The 20,795-nt window shown below is 45.3% G+C and overlaps 2 protein-coding genes across 2 annotated transcripts in view; both read right to left on the bottom strand.

Moving 5' to 3' along the window:
- MAP2K2 (mitogen-activated protein kinase kinase 2) overlaps positions 1-12,778 on the bottom strand; it is a 34,109-nt gene extending 21,331 nt beyond the window's left edge. The window contains exons 1-2 of the mRNA XM_083421777.1: positions 12,426-12,778; positions 1,043-1,253 (exon numbers count right to left, since the gene is read on the bottom strand). Coding sequence (XP_083277903.1) covers positions 1,043-1,253; positions 12,426-12,523 — 309 coding nt within the window. The 5' untranslated portion in view covers positions 12,524-12,778. The remainder of the gene's footprint in view (positions 1-1,042; positions 1,254-12,425) is intronic.
- Positions 1-20,795, bottom strand: part of TNFAIP8L1 (TNF alpha induced protein 8 like 1) — a 155,099-nt gene that overhangs the window by 975 nt on the left and 133,329 nt on the right. The window lies entirely within an intron of this gene.

Raw genomic sequence — 20,795 nt, 5'->3', positions numbered from 1 at the left:
TGGCACCTTAAGAGACCAACTAAATTTGTTCTGGGTATGAGCTTTCGCGTGCATGTTATACTCAGAACAAACTTTGTTGGTCTCTCAGGTGCTACTGGACAATTTGTTTTTTTTTTTATTTCAACTGTGTCAGACCAACACGGCTACCTACCTAAATTTAGAGACAGGTGTGTGTGTAAAAGAAAACAGGGCAAGAAGTTAAAGTGTCAGACCAGGTCTGCATTCAAGTCCCCACCCAGCTATGAAGTGAGCCACTCACTCTTATCTCAGCCAAACATATTCCATGAGATTGCAGAGACGACAAACTCAAGGAAGGCAAACCATTGTAGGCTACCCTGACAAGCTCATTTGGGGGGGGGGATGCAATATATATATATATATATATATATATATATATATATACACACACACAGGAGGCGACCATTATAGGTGCATCCAATTGACATGCAAATGCTGGCACATGGCTCCTTTTGGACCCAGAAGTAGGCAGAACAGGGGCATAACGGGGCAGGAGGGGAGGCTTATATGTGCCCCACTGATGGGGGGCCCTGTACAACGAACAAACAAACTGATGAAAGACACTAGAAAGATACAAATTCAAATCTTTTTCAAGCTAGCCCAGAAGCTTTAATACAGTGGCACCTTGGTTTACGAACTTAATCCGTTCCAGAAGTCCATTCTTAAACCGAAGTGTTCTTAAACCAAGGCGTGCTTTCCCATAGCAGCTGGAGACTCAGTTTACAAACGGAGCACACTCAACGTGTTCTGCTTCCGAGGCAAAGTCCGCAAACCAAAACACCTACTTCCGGGTCTGCAGCGTTCTTAATCCAAGTTGTTTATAAACTAAGCGGTTCTTAAACCAAGGTAGATTAAATGAGGTGGCTAGTGACAACTCAGGCTACAGATTTGGCTCGCCCCCACAGAATTCTCATCATAGATTTACTGGTTATGGCTCAACTGTTTCTTGCCACCTCTGCAGATGCCCCCAAGCATTTAGTCACATAAGATGAGACATCACCCTCCTCCTCCTCCTCCTCCTCACCTTCCGTGCCATGATTAGCCCTGAGGGTTTGTGTTGTACTTTGGTGACCACTCCACCGTTACCGGCTCCCAGCTCAGAAATCCTCTCGAAATCGTCATCTTTCAGCTCTCCAACTTTGGCCTTCTGGGTGAGAAAAGCCTCCAACCGTTTCTTCTGCTGCTCATCCAGTTCCAGTTCTTCCAGTTTCTTCTGGAGGTCAACAAGATGTGCTCTTCAAGGAAAGACGGGAGGAAACTGTTGAGTCTCCCAGGGTTCCCAGTCTGTCCCGCTGCTTCTACCAAAGCCTGAGAAGTGAGACTATTTGCTGGCCATAGATTAATCCCCTGGGCCCTGCACATAAACTACCGTAGCAAATCACTCTATGTTGTCATGACCCTGAAAACTGTGCTGCCAGAGTCTAGGGATTTTCACTATGTGAGATTGGCTTCTAACTATTCAGTGCTGACTCCTAGGAAACTGAAGCACTATCAACTTACAGTGGTGCCCCGCAAGACGAATGCCTCGTAAGACAGAAAACCTGCTAGACGAAAGGGTTTTGCGTTTTCAGAGGTGCTTCGCAGGACGAATTTCTCTATGGGCTTGCTTCGCAAGACGAAAATGTCTTGCGATTCCTGGGGGTTTTTTTTCGCTCCCCACCCCCTTTTTCTAGGGCACTAAGCTGCTAATAGCCTTTTAGCAGCTAATCCGCTAATCCCTTAAGCCTTTAATAGCCGCTAATAGCCGCTAAACCGCTAATAGCGCTAATCCGCTAATGGGCTTGCTTCGCAAGACGAAAAAACCGCTAGACGAAGAGACTCACGGAACGGATTCTTTTCGTCTTGCGAGGCACCACTGTATTCAGTGCTGACTCCTAGGAAACTGAAGCACTATCAACTTATTTGGTAGTATTCCTGAAGGGGCTTATCTAGCGAGACAACATGTAAGGAAACTCAGCGATCTCTCTCCAGCTAAGTGTGCTGAGTTGCAACCCACTTTCTAACAATGGCACGAAGGTGTAAAGGTGATCCTATGTTACGCATTGTGGTGAAGGAAAGCTGTTTTGGAGAGAGCGCCTTTTACCCCCCTTTTCTTGCCCAACTGCTGCCAGTTGAGCCTTACTCTCCAGTACACCCTCCTTGTGTGTTTTGTGCATTAAGGGTGCATTCTGAAATTCCCACAGCAGCAGCAGCAGCAGCTCTTCTGCACAGGTCGAATTTATTCTTCCTAAGAAGCAGCCCTCAACTCCACTGTCTGGGCTTCCTGATCAGATCTCACTTTCTACACCAACTGCCTCCCCCAGAAAATCTGATTCTCTGAAGTCGGAATGCAAAGCCTACATTTGGATCCCTGGAAACGATTCTCGCTCCAAGGCAACCCTCTTCAATGTACCCAGCCTCTCTGCCAAAGCTAACCCTTCATCACACTCATGACAACTCTCTAGACAAGCTTTTCTCACATAATCTTCTCTTAGGAACCTCTAAAGCTACCTTGGACTGAGTCAGACTATTGGTCTATAAGGCTCAGTATTGTCCTGACTGGTAGCAGCAGCACAGGATTTCAGCCCGACCTGAAGCCTGAACCCAGGACCTTCTGCATGCAAGGCAGAGATGCTCGACCTCTGTGGTATGGCCCTTGCCTTCAACTCACTTTTTGACTTCCTCTACCCCATTCCCATTTCATCATGCAAAAGGCTGGACTGGATGAATCCCAAACCGGAATTAAGATTGCCGGAAGAAATATCAACAACCTCAGATATGCAGATGACACGACTTGGATGGCAAAAAGTGAGGAGGAATTAAAAAACCTCTTAATGAGGGTAAACCTCTTAATGGGGTCACGAAGAGTCGGACACGACTGAACGACTAAACAACAACAATGAGGGTAAAAGAGGAGAGCGCAAAATATGGTCTGAAGCTCAACATCAAAAAAACTAAGATCATGGCCACTGGTCCCATCACCTCCTGGCAAATAGAAGGGGGAGAAATGGAGGCAGTGAGAGATTTTACTTTCTTGGGCTCCATGATCACTGCAGATGGTGACAGCAGCCACGAAATTAAAAGACGCCTGCTTCTTGGGAGAAAAGCAATGACAAACCTAGACAGCATCTTAAAAAGCAGAGACATCACCTTGCCAACAAAGGTCTGTATAGTTAAAGCTATGGTTTTCCCAGTAGTGATGTATGGAAGCGAGAGAAGGGCCATAAAGAAGGCTGATCGCCGAAGAATGGGTGCTTTTGAATTATGCTGCTGGAGTAGACTCTTGAGAGTCCCATGGACTGCAAGAAGATCATATCCATTCTGAAGGAAATCAGCCCTGAGTGCTCACTGGAAGGACAGATCCTGTACTGAGGCTCCAATACTTTGGCCACCTTATGAGAAGAGAATACTCCCTGGAAAAGACCCTGATGCTGGGAGAAGTTGAGGGCAAAAGAAGAAGGGGACGACAGAAGACAAGATGGTTGGACAGTGTTCTCGAAGCTACCAGCATGAGTTTGACCCAACTGCGGGAGGCAGTGGAAGACAGGAGTGCCTGGTGTGCTCTGGTCCAGGGGGTCATGAAGAGTCGGACATGACTAAACAACAATGAAGCCATTTCTCAGGACTGTGGCCGCTGTTGCCTGCTGACAGCTTCGAGGAGCTGCAGGTGACAGCTGAGTACAGGGTGAGGACCAAAGGTGGATAAAAGACCCCAGAAGGAGCACTACTCAGAGGTACTACCCCCTCCCCTAACACCCCATATGCCCCACAGTAGGAATTATATAGACCAGGCAGTCCAAAGTTTGTTTTGGGCGCCTAATCCGGCCCTTTGGTTATCAGTTATCAGGGTAGCTGTAAGTTATGAAAAGCAGGGCTTTTCCTTCATTTTCACTGTGATTAAATGCCTGCCATATCACAATAAAACAAAAAATGCAAAAGTTTAACCAGGTAAAAACATACTACAAATGAGATCTTTTTCACTGCCCAAGACCTTTTAAGATACGCACAAAAGACATTATTACCAACAGAAAGTCCAAAGGTCCAAAGCCAGAAGTTAACATCATCCATATCTACCAACATACTCTCGATGTACTGTAAGGACGTTTTTTGATAGATGTTCAATAAAGATGTACCAGATGATATAAACGGAGCCCAGCAAGTCTTGACCCTTAAGCAGTTTAAATGGATGAGTAATGTTTACAATGCAATGTTCCATAAGGTTTGACACCATTGGTCTACAGAGAAGTCCTGAACTGTTTTCCAACGACAAGTTATAGCAGATGAAAAGCAAGGCCTTTTCTATTGCTGTGCCCTCCTACCTAAGGTCGCTCATTCTGCCAACTTACTCCAGTAAGCTTCTAAAAAAAAGGAAGAAAAAGAAACTGAAATCCTAAGAACGTACGAAGCTTTCTTACACTGAGCCAGGCCACAGGTCCATCTAGCTCAGGCATAGGCAACCTCGGCCCTCTAGACGTTTTTTGGGACTACAACTCCCATGATCCCTAGCTAACAGGACCAGTGGTCAGGGATGATGGGAATTGTAGCCCCAAAACATCTTGAGGGCCAAGGTTGCCTATGCCTGATGTAGCTAATACAACCCCAGGGCTGGGAACCTGTGGCCCTCCAGATCTTAGAATCATAGAATCATAGAGTTGGAAGAGACCACAAGGGCCACCGAGTCCAACCCCCTGCCAAGCAGGAAACACCATCAGAGCACTCCTGACATATGGTTGTCAAGCCTCTGCTTAAAGACCTCCAAAGAAGGAGACTCCACCACACTCCTTGGCAGCAAATTCCACTGTCAAACAGCTCTTACTGTCAGGAAGTTCTTCCTAATGTTGAGGTGGAATCTTCTTTCTTGTAGTTTGGATCCATTGCTCCGTGTCCGCTTCTCTGGAGCAGCAGAAAACAACCTTTCTCCCTCCTCCATGTGACATCCCTTCATATATTTGAACATGGCTATCATATCACCCCTTAACCTCCTCTTCTCCAGGCTAAACATGCCCAGCTCCCTTAGCCGTTCCTCATAAGGCATCGTTTCCAGGCCTTTGACCATTTTGGTTGCCCTCCTCTGGACACGTTCCAGTTTGTCAGTGTCCTTCTTGAACTGTGGTGCCCAGAACTGGACACAGTACTCCAGGTGAGGTACTGTATTCAGAGCAGAATACAGTGGCACTATTACTTCCCTTGATCGAGATGCTATACTCCTATTGATGCAGCCCAGAATTGCATTGGCTTTTTTAGCTGCCGCGTCACACTGTTGGCCCATGTCAAGTTTGCTGGACTCCAACTTCCATCAACCTTAGTCAGCATGGCCAATGGTCAGGTATGATGGGAGCAGACCCTGTGATCACCATCTTTGTCACATGCCCCCTCCACAAAAGGGGGCTGCGGTGGCTCCCCATTTGTGGAATGCTCTTCCTAGGGAAGCTCACCCGGTACCTTCATTACGTACCTTTAGGCACTAGGCAAAGAGTCCTTTTCTCCCAGGCCTTTGATAAATTAAACCACCTATGGCCTTTTAACTGCCCTTTGCTCCTTGGATGAAGGGCAGCATAGAAATTTAAGAAATAATAAACAAATAAAATAAGGCTCTACAAGGTATTCTACATCAACTGGCAGCAGTTCTCCATGGTAATATTTCCTATTCCTACCTGGAAAGATCAGGTGTAGTACCCAGGATACTCAACATACAAAGCATGTGTGCTCTACCACTGAACCATGTCCTCAGAGCAAACCCCACTAAATACAGAGGGACCACTGTCAGAAACTCAATATAGACTCTAACCACCAAATGGCACCTTAAACCTAGGTTACGGTCGCCATAATGGAATGTCTAGTCGCTTTTTTTCCTTTTACAATCAAGTTATTTGTTGTTGTTGTTAATTTCATTTCTATACCGCTTTATAGTTTACAGAACAAATCTTAAAGTGGTTGACGGCACAGTAAAACATCAAGTAAGGTAAAGGTACCCCTGCCCGTACGGGCCAGTCTTGACAGACTCTAGGGTTGTGTGCTCATCTCACTCTAGAGGCTGGGAGCCAGCGCTGTCCGCAGACACTTCCGGGTCACGTGGCCAGCGTGACAAGCTGCATCTGGCGAGCCAGCACAACACACGGAACACCGTTTACCTTCCCGCTGGCAAGCGGTCCCTATTTATCTACTTGCACCCGGGGGTGCTTTCAAACTGCTAGGTGGGCAGGAGCTGGGACCGAACGACGGGAGCTCACCCCGCCGTGGGGATTCGAACCACCGACCATGCGATCGGCAAGTCCTAGGCGCTGAGGTTTTACCCACAGCGCCACCCGCGTCCCAAAACATCAAATAAAACCATCCAAAATACAACAAGCCTCAAGGAAAACATTTCAGAGCATTCTCTAAGGCACAAGCTGCCAACCTGGCATCCAGAGATCTCCATGTGGTCGCAGTTGGACTCATGCCAGTCACAAAACACACCTGGCGCTTGGCTAGTTTCTAACACTGTGTGAGACACACCTCTAAGAAAGAATGTGTGAAATTACACTGTTAAGAAAGCCTTTCTGTTCCAAAAGGCAGAGCAGGGTGCAACTTTGTGTGCCTTATCTGGTTGCTCTCATCAATGCTATTCTTTTGGCTTCACTACTGCTGGCTGTTAAAACTGTAAAATAGATACAGCATGAATGCAAAATGTCTTGGTGGACTTTCAAGAGAGTAGAAAGGCAGTAAATCCATCTTAAAATTAAAATAAACTCCCTCTCCCCCTCTGCCAAAGGAAGAATGGAGAAATGAGAAAGCAGACAGTACATTTCAAGCCAGTCTCCCAGTGGATCCTAGTCATTTGCTCTTAGGTAATCTGTTCCTGTACATTTTTCATGTCCTCTTGCAACTTACATAAAAGACTTGCTGGTTTAAGCGTTACAGTACCTTAATTCTCAGCACTCCCCACTGTGTTACCTTCTAACCCCATCCCATCTATCCAGCTCGCTTTTAACACCACTCCCTCTTCAATCTGAGCCACCCTTCCCAGAGGGCTATACCGGGCCTCTCACACATCTCTCTACACCTCTACAAATGAACTGCATGACACCCTTTTAACCACAACCTTTCCTAAGAAACTACCTTACAACTAGGTCACACCATTGCTCTGTTTTTGACTGCAGCCACTGACAGAGGCTCTCCAGAATTTCAGACAGGGGACATTCCCAGCCTCACTTGGGGATCATAGAATCATAGAATCATAGAGTTGGAAGAGACCACAAGGGTCATCGAGTCCAACCCCCTGCCAAGCAGGAAACACCATCAGAGCACTCCTGGGGACTGAACCGTCCTACTTGGCGATGCAGCTCGTGCCCTCTCTTAGCCAACACAACCACTCCATTCTCTTCCCCACACTTTCCTCCTCGTGTGAATTTGCTCCTTCAAACGTTTAATCAGAAAACTGTAGCGTTGGAAGGCACCCCCAAGGACTTTCCAGTCCAATGCAATGCAGGAATCCTGTCCCTGGGTGGGCACAAGCCACCAACCTTCTGGTTTAACAGCCAGGTGCCCTGACCCATTGTGACCTGGGAGTCCCGGATCAGAGCGGATGCTTGCCTGGAACGATAAACTCTCATAAAGAAAACCTCTTCCATCTCCCCTCCTTCCATTCACTGCCTTCCCTTCTGCCTCAGTTCTGTGAACATGCAACCCACCCCCCAAACTATTCAGGAACACATGCCATTTCAACACCAGTGGCACTAAGAATAGGCGCCCTTTAAACGCCAATCATCATTCAACCCAAACCCTGCTCTCTTCCATATATGGATTCCTCTTTAAGGCTGCGATCCTATACACACTTACTTGGGAATAAGTCCAACTGAATATAGCACAAACGTCTCTCTCCCAGATGCCCCCCCCCCCGTTCATTGCCTCAGCTGCTTTCCCCCACCCTCATGGACTTTAACACTTTAAGACCCATCTCAACCTACAGTGGATGCGAACGTGATCTGTGCGGGAGGCGGGTTCGCAACCCGCAGCGCTGCGTCTGCGCAGCTCACATTTCGGCGCTTCTGCGCATGCGCAAAGCACGATTTAGCGCTTCCGCGCCAAAACCCGGAAGTAACCCATTTTGGTACTTCCAGGTTAGGCGCAGTGCGCAACCCGAAAACACACAACCTGAAGCATCTGTAACCCGAGGTATGACTGTATTTGCTACTAACAAAAAGTTTCCCTCCAACCCCCACATATACCGTATTTTTTGCTCTATAAGACTCACATTTTCCCTCCTAAAAAGTAAGGGGAAATGTGTGTGCGTCTTATGGAGCGAATGCAGGCTGCGCAGCTATCACAGAAGCCAGAACAGCAAGAGGGATTGCTGCTTTTGCTGCGCAGTGATCCCTCTTGCTGTTCTGGCTTGAGATTCAGATTTTTTTTTTCTTGTTTTCCTCCTCCAAAAACTAGGTGCATCTCATGGTCTGGTGCGTCTTATAGAGCGAAAAATACGGTATTTCCCCCTCTGTCTCTTCTAGTTACACCTGCTCATTAATCATCTCCTCTTACATTCCACAGCCATCCCAACACCACTAATAACAACAATCCCATCTCAAGCCCCTCCAATCGTTGATGTCCCTTTCCAGACCACCTGCCCACATGGACCCCCCTTCACATGTGTTATTGCCCCCCACCTCCCAGCTGCTCTTCTTGCTCCGTTATTCAACATCTAGCTCAGTAATAATAACATCCTTAAGAGTAAAAAAAATAAAAAAATGCTTTGCATGATTCACCTTTTATGTAATTTTATGTGCACCACTAAGAAGAGTTAAAGATTAAGCAGTCACTTTGCAGTAAATGAAATTGCAACCTTTCAGCCCCCTTCATCCTTCTCCTTTCCATAAATGGAATCCCCCTTTAAAGCCACATGCTCTTAAGAGACATACTTCTCCTTTCCAGCTGCCTACCTTAATAAAGTACTTTTATTGAGTTGTATCCAGTGACAGCCCTACTCAGAGTAGACCCATTGAAAATAATAGGCATGGCTACCTTAGGTTTATTCATTTCAACGGGTCTAACCTGAGTAGGACTTAGTTGCATGCAACCCACTGATAACACTAATACTACTTATGTGGCTCAAGGCTCCAATAGCTCTTCCCATATGAACTGACCTGGACCTTGTGATTGTTATCTTAGGAAGTCTGGAGCACAACAGAATGGGGACTTTTCATTGGTGGCTCCCCACTTGTGGAACGCTCTCCCCAGGGATGCTTGCCTGGTGCCATCATGACATAGCTTTAGGCGCAAGGCAAAAAAACATTTCTTTTTTGCCAGGCGTTTGGCCTCCTCGAGTGAGCGGGATGTTTCAATCTTGCCTTTTAACAATAGGGATGGTCTTTTAGATGTTTTTGTGTTGTGCTTGTTTGTTTGCTTACATAATGTCAGTCGCTTTGAGTTACCTCAGTAAAAAAGCAACCAGTAAATAAAAAATAAAATAAAATAAATACCTAGAGTTTGGGACCCAAAGGCCTACAAGCAATTTACAACAACACATTTAAAAACATAAACACAAACACACCAGGCCATTAAGTAGTGTTTAAAGCTCTAAACTCCTCAAATACTTGAAAGATCACCTCCTTCCCATCAGACCTATTGGGTCCTAAGACTGGCAGAGGGTGCCCCCTTGATTACTCCTCTGCCCTCAGAAGCTCAAGGTGGTGGCACCAGGCAGGAGGTGGCATTTTCTGTGGAAACCCCTCCCAAGTTGTGCAACTATTGAGGTGCGTGTGGCAACTTCGCTTTAGTTGTTCTTATTTTTATCTGTAAGCTGCCTTGAGTTCCTTGTCAGAGAAAAGGGTGGGGATAATAACTATTATTATTATTATTATTATTAATTACTACTACTACTACTACTACTACTACTAATACTTTCCCCTCTTGGTTTTAACATGATTCTCAGATACAGAAATTCAATTCAATTATTTATTAATTAATCAATCAATCTATGTGGCAGGGGACAGCAGTGGTGGTTGTCTGTTTGGTTGCAAGTCACATTGGGTTGCCCTAAGCAGCCAACAAATTCAGCAAGTAATCATAACAATATAGTTTTCGGTAAATGCTGAAGCCTCACCTCTTCTGACCCAGCTTTCGGCACCTGAGGTACGTATTTATAAAGACATGCCTTCTTTCTGAGATTGCTATGTTGTTTTAAAACATTGCGCAACACTGCGCTTTTCATCTTAGTGCTGTCTTTTAGTTGCTGTAACCAGCCCCAGGACCTTAAAGGGAAGGGCGGATAATAATAATAATAATTATTCCCACAAGCGCCCACCCTTCCTCCCTCAGTCTAACACCCCCACACCCTTTATTTCCTTTCCGAGACCTCCTCTTCCCCACCTCTGCATCCCCACACCCTACTTTTATATGTATTTTATATGTATTTCTTCCCACGATCGCAAACCACTTTTTTTAAAAAAAAAAACCCACACAACACCTTGTGTAACGTCGTGTGTTTTCGTGGAAGCGTTATGCTTTGCAGTTGCTGCAACCTGCCCTGAGACGAAGGGTGGGCAATTATTATCATTTACTATACAGTATTTCTATGCCTTCATCCTGGACCACGGGGCGATTTGCAATATACCGTATTTTTCGCTCTATAAGACGCGCCAGACCACAAGATGCACCTAGTTTTTGGAGGAGGAAAACAAGAAAAAAAATATTCTGAATCTCAGAAGCCAGAAAAGCAAGAGGGATCGCTGTGCAGTGAAAGCACCAATCCCTCTTGCTGTTCTGGCTTCTGGGATAGCTGCGCAGCCTGCATTCACTCCATAAGACGCACACACCTTTCCCCTTACTTTTTAGGAGGGAAAAGGTGAGTCTTATAGAGCAAAAAATATGGTATACAGTGGTACTTCGCAAGACGAATGCCTCGCAAGATGAAAAACTTGCAAGACGAAAGAGTTTTTTGTTTTTTGAGTTGCTTCGCAAGACGAATTTCCCTATGGGCTTGCTTTGCAAGACGAAAACATCTTGCGCCTTTTTCTTAAAACTGTCAATGCATTTCCTATGGGAAACCGTGCTTCGCAAGACGAAAAAATCACAAGTCGAAAAAACTTGCAGAACGAATTAATTTCGTCTTGCGAGGCACCACTGTACATATAACACATACCCTAGCAAATCACAAAACAATTACATCCCCCCAAAAAAACCCCAACCACTTTAAACAGATGATTTGATGAGCCAAAGGTTGTGGGAGAATCCTAGAATTGTAGAGTTGGAAGGGTCACCCAGCCCAACCCCCTGCAATGCAGGAATGAAGAGGAATGTTTTTGGCTGGCACCTAAATATATGCAAGGAGCCTCTCTGGGAAGAGCATCCCACAAGCTATTATTATTACTAATAATAAGTCAGTCTAACCCCCCTCCCCCACGCCCCCCACCTTAATAATAATAATTCAGTCTAACACCCCTACCCCTGCTTTAATAATAATAATAATAATAGTAATTGAGTATAGCACCCCTCCTCCTGCTTTAATAACAATAGTAACAATTCAATATAACACCCCCTCCCCCTGCCTTAATAATTATTCAGTCTTACACACCCTCCCCACACACACCGTGCCTTAATAATAATTATTCAGTCCAACACCCCCCTGCCTTAATAATAACAAAAATTCAGTATAACACCCCCTCCCCCGGCTTAATAATAATAATAATTCAGTATAACACCCCCTCCCCTGGCTTAATAATAATTCAGTATAACACCCCCTCCCCCGGCTTAATAATAATAATAATAATAATAATAATAATTCAGTATAACACCCCCTCCCCCGGCTTAATAATAATAACAAAAATTCAGTATAACACCCCCTCCCCCGGCTTAATAATAATAATAATTCAGTATAACACCCCACCCCGGCTTAATAATAATAATAATAATAATTCAGTATAACACCCCTCCCCCGGCTTAATAATAATAATAATTCAGTCTAACACCCCCTCCCCCGCCTTAATAATAATAATAATAATAATAATTCAGTATAACACCCCTCCACCTGCTTTAATAACAATTCAGTATAACACCACCTCCCCCTGCCTTAATAATAATTCAGTCTTACACACCCTCCCCCCCCACACCGTGCCTTAATAATAATTATTCAGTCTAACACCCCCCCGCCTTAATAATAACAAAAATTCAGTATAACACCCCCTCCCCCGGCTTAATAATAATAATAATAATAGTTCAGTATAACACCCCTCCCCCTCCCTCAATAATAATAATTCAGTATAACACCTCCTCCCCCGGCCTTAATAATAATAATAATAATAATAATAATTCCGTCTAACACCCCTCCCCCCACACCCTGCCTTCCCTTTCCTAGCCCTCCCCTCGCCCCCTTCCGCCTCCCAGCCCCACTTCCAAAGGCCTCCGCCCCTCGGAGACCCCTCCCGCTTCCCTCCCCGCCTCCGCCCCGCACTCACTCGGAGCCGTCGCCCTCCCCGCCTGTGGGGCTGGGCCCTTCGGCGATGGTGGGGGTGATGTTGAGGGCCGGCGGCACCAGCTTCCTCTTGGCCGGCATGGCGGCGGCGGCGGCGGCGGCCTTCTTCCTCAGCGAGGGCCTCGCCTCAGTCGCGGCGTCGCCGTCGTCATCCCCCGGCTCGGCGAGCTACGCGAGGCCGAGGCTGCGCGTGAGGCCTACCTGCGCTCCCAAGCCCGGCCCTTCAGGGGAACGCGGAGCTGGGGTGGGAGGGGGAGGAGGAGGAGGGGCGTGGCCAAAGAGAAAGGCCGCCCCACCAACGCCCACGCCCCATTGGGCGATCTCCGCGAGCCCTCTTCACCGATTGGGCGGCGCCCCCCGGGCCCCATTGGTCGGTTCGGTTCGGCAGCGCACGCGCAGGATGGTGCCCGCCAACGGGATTGGCTGCTGCGTTTGAGGTCGCAACGCCTACCCTTTTCCTTTTTCTTTCCCCCCGCCCACAGCCTGCTTTGATTGGTTAGACAGTTAGACCCGAAGTCCTAGAACTGTGCGCGCCGCGGAGTGGTACATGGGACGTACGGCAGGGTCCCGGCGAAAAGGAAATCTCGCGAGAGCCGACCGGAGAAAGATTGGTTTCGAGACGGGAAAGAGCGGCGCATGCGCTTGGGGAGGGGAGCGGTGGATGGGAGGGAAAGAAGAATGGGCGGGAAAATTATTGGTCGTAGGGGAGATTGACAGAAAGAGAATTAACTCATCTCGGTAATGGCAGGGAAGCAGCCAAAGTCCAAGCACCCAAAGCACTTATCAAAGGCCCTACTATAAATAAATAAGAGAACCTCTGAGGCTGTGCAGAGTGCATTTCCCCCTCACCAATGATTTTCACTGAGGTAACTTTAAGAGGCTGCGTCTTCCCCCAGAGGATTGTGGGAACTGTAGTTTGCCCCACACAGAATGACAGCTCCCAGCAGCTTAGACAGACTACAGTTCCCAGGATTCCTTGGGGCAGGCCATGTTTTTTAAGTATGGAGAGAAATTACAATAGGCTTGCTTCCATTATAACTAAGGTCATATATAGATAGATAGATAGATAGATATTTTATTAGGTTTTTTACACAAAAAATGAGACAAAAATGAAAAAACAACCACAAGAAAAATACAAAGTTACAAAAACACAGAACAACAAAAAACATCGAAAAAACCCCCAATAATAAAAACAATTCCATCTTCATAATATTTCTTGCATTTACTTATTTCTCCGACTTCCCCACACCTCCCTTCACTGTATTCCAAATCATATATTTAATCAGCAAATCCCTTCCCTCTGTCTTAATTGATCTTTGTCTTAATTTTGATATCTTAATATAACTTAATCTTCTTAATATCTTAAAATATTAAATCTTTTAATTTTACAACTTTTTACTAATAACCTTTTACATTCAATCTGATGTCATTCTAACGTTCATTGATCTTATAATATTTCTGTAGATAGTCCTTGAATTTCTTCCAGTCTTCTTCCACCATCTCTTCTCCCTGGTCTCTGATTCTGCCGGTCATTTCAGCCAGTTCCATATAGTCCATTACTTTCATCTGCCAGGTCATAAATATATTTTAAGCTCATGGCATCCCTCCTCCCCCAAAGTCTCCTGGGAAATGTATTTTATCCACCACAGAGCTACAATTCCCAGCACCCTGAGCAAACCTTATTTCCCAAGGTTTTCTCCCAGGGAAAGTTATGTGCAAATGTAAATGGTCTATTGCTCTGTTTGTGGAGCACAGCAAAATGTGGGCTTTTCGCTGCCAAAAGCTGGAGATCTTTTGCCAAAGTTTGGAGCAAATTGGGTGATGTTGGGATTCTGGGGTGACCCTATGATACCCCTGGGTTTGAGGGTTTATAGTTCCATTTGCAGGGCGCTGCAAAACGTGGAGCTTTTCCTGCAAAAAGCTGCAAAACCTTTGCCAACCTTTGGTGCCGGTTTCGAGTGAATCAGGCGATGTTGGGTTTTGGGGTGTTAGCTACGAACCCCAGTTTGATGCATCAATGACTCCTTTTGTGAGGTGCTGCAAAATGTGGGGCTTTTGCTGCAATAAGCTGCAAAACCTTTGTCAAAGTTTGGCGCCAATTTCAAGTGAACCAGGCGATGCTGGGTTTGGGGGTGTTAGCTACGAACCCCAGTTTCATACATGAATTACTCCTTTTGTGGGGTGCTGCAAAATGTGCGGCTTTTGCTGCAAAACTTTTGCCAACCTCTGGCGCCAGTTTCGTTGTTTTTTTTAATAGAAATTTATTAGATATTTTATACTTATAAAAGAAAAACAGTAAAGGCAAAACAATACACACATTCAACAAACAATACATCATCAACAACAAAAAAATAAAAAATGCAACAATACAACATAAGAAGAAAAAAAAACACAAAAACACAAACCCAAATGTTTGTATCCAGATCTTTCATTAGCTTATTTCCTTGACTTCCTCACACCTCCCTTTTTTGTATTCTGGTTCAAATTATCTGGTTCAACAAATCCTTTCCCTCTTCTTCAATTTAGTCTGTAATTTACCATAACATAATTTAACTTTCAATTTCCCAATTTAACACATTAGCACTTAATGTTCATATAATTCTTAATAACACTTCTGCTAAAACCTTATAATTTCATTCCAATATTCATCTAACATTCATTAATTTTTCAATATTTCTGTAAATATGCTTTAATTTTTTTCCAATCTTCTTCCACCGACTCTTCTCCCTGGTCTCGGATTCTGCCAGTCATTTCCGCCATTTCCATATAGTCCATCAGTTTCATCTGCCACTTTGGCGCCAGTTTCGAGTGAATCGGGCAACGTTGGGTTTTGGGGTGTTAGCTATGAACCCCAGTTTGATGCATCAATTACTCCTTTTGTGGGGCACTGCAAAATGTGGGGCTTTTGCTGCAATAAGCTGCAAAACTTTGGGAGGAGTATGCAGTTATCTTCCACTGTACTTTGGGGCAACAGGCTAGCAATGGGGGCACAGGTGTAATAAACAAAAATCTGCCCTTATTCCCTTATGGTGACACAAGAGCCCTTATAGAGTCCTTACATGGGTTCCCTATTGGTAGGAGTAAATAACAGAGGCCAACCAGAGAATATTGAGAAGCAAAGCAGCTCGTAAGCCTGATCTTTATTGAACTGTTGCAACAGGGTGACCCCTTCACACGCAGGAGAAGGAGGAGGACCCAGAACCAAGGTGTGCCCGCCCTTATATAGACACTTTAAATTGCCCGCCCTGGAGTCCAAGACCACCCCCAGAAACATCATACATACATCACAGAAAGGGGTGGTCTACAACAGAAATCTGAGTGCTGTTTATCAGAAATCTGTTGTTTACCTCCTGTCTGGCAGGTTACCTGTTAATGGTCACTTGATTGGATACCCTGGGGAGCCTGGTCAGTCTTTTGTAATGATAAATAACCTATTTTTCACTCCATAAATCACACTTTTTTTCTCCTAGAAAGTAAGGGGAAATGTCTGTGCGTCTTATGAAGCGAATGCGTGGTCCCTGGAGTCCAATTGCCCAGGGGTGAAAAGCAGATTGTGCTTTTGTTTTTGTTTTTTTAAAGAAAGAGGGAATGGGGTGCTGAAACAAAGCCGCTTAGCGGCTGATCAGCAAGCGATCAGGAGGGGAGATAAGGGACTCTAGCGATAAAGGAGACAGCATGAACCACAAAAATCATACATCCACTGTTTCGTTCAGAATATTTTTTTTCTTGTTTCCCTCCTCTAAAAACTAGGTGCATCTTATGGTCAGGTGCGTTTTATGGAGCGAAAAATACGGTGCTTAGTCACAGACTCACCCTATTCAAACACAGACATACCCTTAAGACAGGATTTGTGAATGGAAAGACAAAGGGGAGGCTTTTCCGTTTTTCTTGACCTTGCAGAGAAATCATTTGGTCAGTTGGGGAGTCAAAATAGTTTCCGGGCTGTTTTCCTGTGCTGCTTCAGACATGTGGTTTACAGTGGTGCCCCGCAAGACGAATGCCTCGCAAGACGGAAAACCCGCTAGACGAAAGGGTTTTCTGTTTTGGAGGTGCTTCGTAGGACGAATTTGCTATGGGCTTGCTTCGCAAGACGAAAATGCCTTGCAATTCCTGGGGTTTTTTCCCCTCCCCTCCTTTTCCCCAAGCCCCTAAACCGCTTAACAGCTGTTAGCTAAGCCGCTTAACAGCTGATCGCTAAGCCGCTTATCATCTGATCTAAACCGCTAATAGCCTTTTAGCAGCTAATCCGCTAATCCCTTAAGCCTTTAATAGCTGCTAATAGCCTTTTAGCAGCTAATCCGCTAATCCCTTAAGCCTTTAATAGCCGCTAATAGCTGCTAAACCGCTAATGGGCTTGCTTCGCAAGACGAAAAAAACCGCAAGACGAAGAGACTCGCGGAACGGATTCTTTTCGTCTGGCGAGGCACCACTGTATTTATTTATGTGCATGTTGGCTTGGTACATTTATGAACATTTATTATACATAAAAAAGGTAAAGGTACCCCTGCCCGTACGGGTCAGTCTTGACAGACTCTAGGGTTGTGCGCCCATCTCACTCTAGAGGCCGGGTGCCAGCGCTGTCCGGAGACACTTCCAGGTCACGTGGCCAGCGTGACATCGCTGCTCTGGTGAGCCAGAACCGCACACGGAAACGCCGTTTACCTTCCCGCTAGTAAGCGGTCCCTATTTATCTACTTGCACCCGAGAGTGCTTTCGAACTGCTAGGTTGGCAGACGCTGGGACCGAACAACGGGAGCGCACCCCGCCGCGGGGATTCGAACCGCCGACCTTTCGACCGGCAAGCCCTAGGCGCTGAGGCTTTTACCCACAGCGCCACCCGCGTCCCAATTATACATATAAGACCTTATTTTTTTTATTTCACAGGGAAGGCCACATGTCAATCTGTTCCCTCCCCGCACCTCAGCATCTGCCGCCTGAGGTGGCTGCTTCCCTCTGCCTCATCATAGGGCCGGCTCTGGCCTCCATTCAACAGTCCTAAATTACCAACAAGGCATTCTGAGGGAAATTGCAGCGTATTTGCCATAGGAAGCATCGTGCCCACTGCATTCTGTTCTTTCCTCTTGTTTTTTACCTCCTCACCCATCTGCCAAGGCGTGTGCATGGCTCCCGGTCCCCATGACAGCCAAAAACTTCTCAGCCACCTAAAAATAGGAAGAACAGAATGAACATTTCGCACTTGTCCCCTGCAAAATGCAAAACTGGGTTTGCTAACAGATTGGCTAGCTGGTGAGCATGCACAAATGTGCCCTCAGTATAAGAGAGAGACATGTTGTTGTTTAGTCGTTTAGTTGTGTCCGACTCTTTGTGACCGCCTGGACCAGAGCACGCCAGGCACTCCTGTCTTCCACTGCCTCCCGCAGTTTGGTCAAACTCAACATCAGGGTCTTTTCCAGGGAGTCTTCTCTTCTGGAATGGATGCTTTTGAATTCTGGTGCTGGAAGAGACTCTTGAGAGTCCCATGGACTGCAAGAAGATCAAACCTCTCCATTCTGAAGGAAATCAGCCCTGAGTGCTCACTGGAAGGACAGATCCTGAAGCTGAGGCTCCAAGACTTTGGCCACCTCAGGAGAAGAGGTGGAAAAGACCCTGATGTTGGGAAAGATGGAGGGCACAAGGAGAAGGGGACGACAGAGGATGAGATGGTGGGACAGTGTTCTCGAAGCTACCAGCATGAGTTTGACCAAACTCTGGGAGGCAGTGGAAGACAGGAGTGCCTGGCGTGCTCTGCTCCAGGGGGTCACGAAGAGTCGGGCACGACTAAACAATTAAACAACAACAACATTGGAAAGACTATTCAAGGCAGCAGAGATATGAGATGATCAGAGCCACCCCCCCAAACTTGAAGCATAGGAAGTCCCAACAAAAAAAATATAATTTAGGCAGAACATTTGGACTATTTGATATGTATTTGTATACAGTGGTACCTCCGGTTACGTACGCTTCAGGTTGCATACGCTTCAGGTTACAGACTCTGCTAACCCAGAAATAGTGCTTCAGGTTAAGAACTTTGCTTCAGGATGAGAACAGAAATCGTGCTCCAGTGGCGCAGCGGCAGCGGGAGGCCCCATTAACTAAAGTGGTGCTTCAGGTTAAGAACAGTTTCAGGTTAAGAACGGACCTGCAGAACAAATTAAGTACTTAACCCGAGGTACCACTGCAAATTGGAACATTCAATGTGATTTGATTGGATTGTTAAAATGGGAAACTTAATAAAAATGATTTAAAAACAAAACAAAACAGGATACTGAACTAGATGGGCCATTGAGCTAATCCAGGAGGGCTAATCCCAGTACGTTTCCAAGCACAATTCAAAGTGATGGTGTTGACCTTTAAAGCCCTAAACGGCCTCGGTCCAGTATACCTGAAGGAGCGTCTCCACCCCCATCGTTCTACCTGGACACTGAGGTCCAGCTCCGAGGGCCTTCTGGCGGTTCCCTTACTGCGAGAGGCCAAGTTACAGGGAACCAGGCAGAGGGCCTTCTCGGTGGTGGCGCCCGCCCTGTGGAACGCCCTCCCATCAGATGTCAAAGCGATAAACAACTACCAGACTTTCAGAAGACATCTGAAGGCAGCCCTGTTCAGGGAAGTTTTTAATGTGTGACATTTTAGTGTATTTTTCATCTTTGTTGGAAGCTGCCCAGAGTGGCTGGGGAAACCATAATAAATAAGATAATAAATTATTATTATTATTATTATTATTATTATTATTATTATTATTATTCCCTTCTTAACCGCAGGCACATTTTTTTAGCCAGCGCCTGTAGTCAACGAGACGTAGGTCTTTCAAAAGTTTGTTATCGCCGTGCTGTTAATATTTAAGCCATGTCAGCTTAACATGCGTAAAAACCCTTCAGGCTCGGATTGCCCTTTTTTCAGATCATCAGGTTCCACAGGTGCCCCTTCTCTCCCCAGCTGTTTCCCACCCATCTCACCTGCGGCCATGATCCAAGGTCAAGTCTCCCTGTAATCTCGATGCCTCTTGCAGAACGTCTGCGTAAAGTAGCTCGTGATCAGGGTGTGACTGGCAGGAGCAGCGATTGGGGTGCAAGGGGCATCCGGCGCTGTCAGCACCTGGTTATGCAACTATAATAAAAATAAAACCCACAGACTCCAGGAAGGAGACAGTCTTCTTTTTTTTATCACTGGATTGGGCTTTTCCAACACCAGAGGAGGTGTAAATAGCAGTGGATGGAGCCACTGAGCCTCTGCAGGGTTGCGGTGACGGTAAAAATAGTCTGTCAATATGGATTTTGTGGCAAGAGGGTAAAACACGGATGGTTAAACACTTCTTTAATTTTTTTAAATAGACACCTGATGGGACACAGCAGGACAGCGAGGGAAGGGCAGTCTTTTTTCTAGCTGTCTCTTTTATCAGGTCTTTTCTCTCTCTCTTTCTCTCTAAATTTTTTATTTTTATTTTTTAAATAAAATTTATTAGATATTTTATACATATAAAGGAAAAACAAGAAAAGAAAAACAATACACAAATTCAACAAACAATACATCAACAACAAAGAAATAAAAAAAGAAGAAAATACAATACAACATAAGAAAAAAAAATACAGAAACACAAATCCAAATTTTTGTATCTAAATCTTTCATTAGCTTATTTCCTCGACTTCCTCGCACCTCCCTTTTTTGTATTCTGGTTCAAATTATCTAGTTCAACAAATCCTTTCCCTCTTCTTTAATTTGGTCTGTAATTTATCGTAACACAATTTAACTTTCAATTTCCCAATTTAACACATTAACACTTAATGTTCATATAATTCATATAATTCCAATATACTTCTAACATTCATTAATTTTGCAGTATTTCTGTAAATATACTTCAATTTTTTTCCAATTTTCTTCCATCGACTCTTCTCCCTGGTCTCGGATTCTCTCTCTAAAATTTTTATTAGGTTTTCGGTTTTACAATTTAAAGTACTCATTTTTACATCAGTGACTTCCCTTTTTCTCTTTTCACGGTTCATTTTACATATCATAAGTGCCTGCATATTTTACAGAAACTACAGTGGTACCTCAGGTTAAGTAATTAATTCATTCCGGAGGTCCGTTCTTAACCTGAAACTGTTCTTAACCTGAAGCACCACTTTAGCTAATGGGGCTTCCTGCTGCTGCCACACCGCCAGAGCACAATTTCTGTTCTCAACCTGAAGCAAAGTTCTTAACCTGAAGCACTATTTCTGGGTTAGAGGAGTCTGTAACCTAAAGCGTATGTAACCTGAGGTACCACTGTATACCATTCAGTATGGGATGCGGGTGGCACTGTGGGTTAAACCACAGAGCCTAGGACTTGCTGATCAGAAGATTGGCGGTTCGAATCCCC

This window comes from Podarcis tiliguerta, assembly GCF_965153285.1.
Source record: "Podarcis tiliguerta genome assembly, chromosome: 18".
In the NCBI taxonomy this organism is placed as follows: domain Eukaryota; kingdom Metazoa; phylum Chordata; class Lepidosauria; order Squamata; family Lacertidae; genus Podarcis; species Podarcis tiliguerta.
The sequence above is the reverse complement of the archived record's forward strand: the minus strand, read 5'-3'. Positions and strand labels throughout refer to the sequence as shown.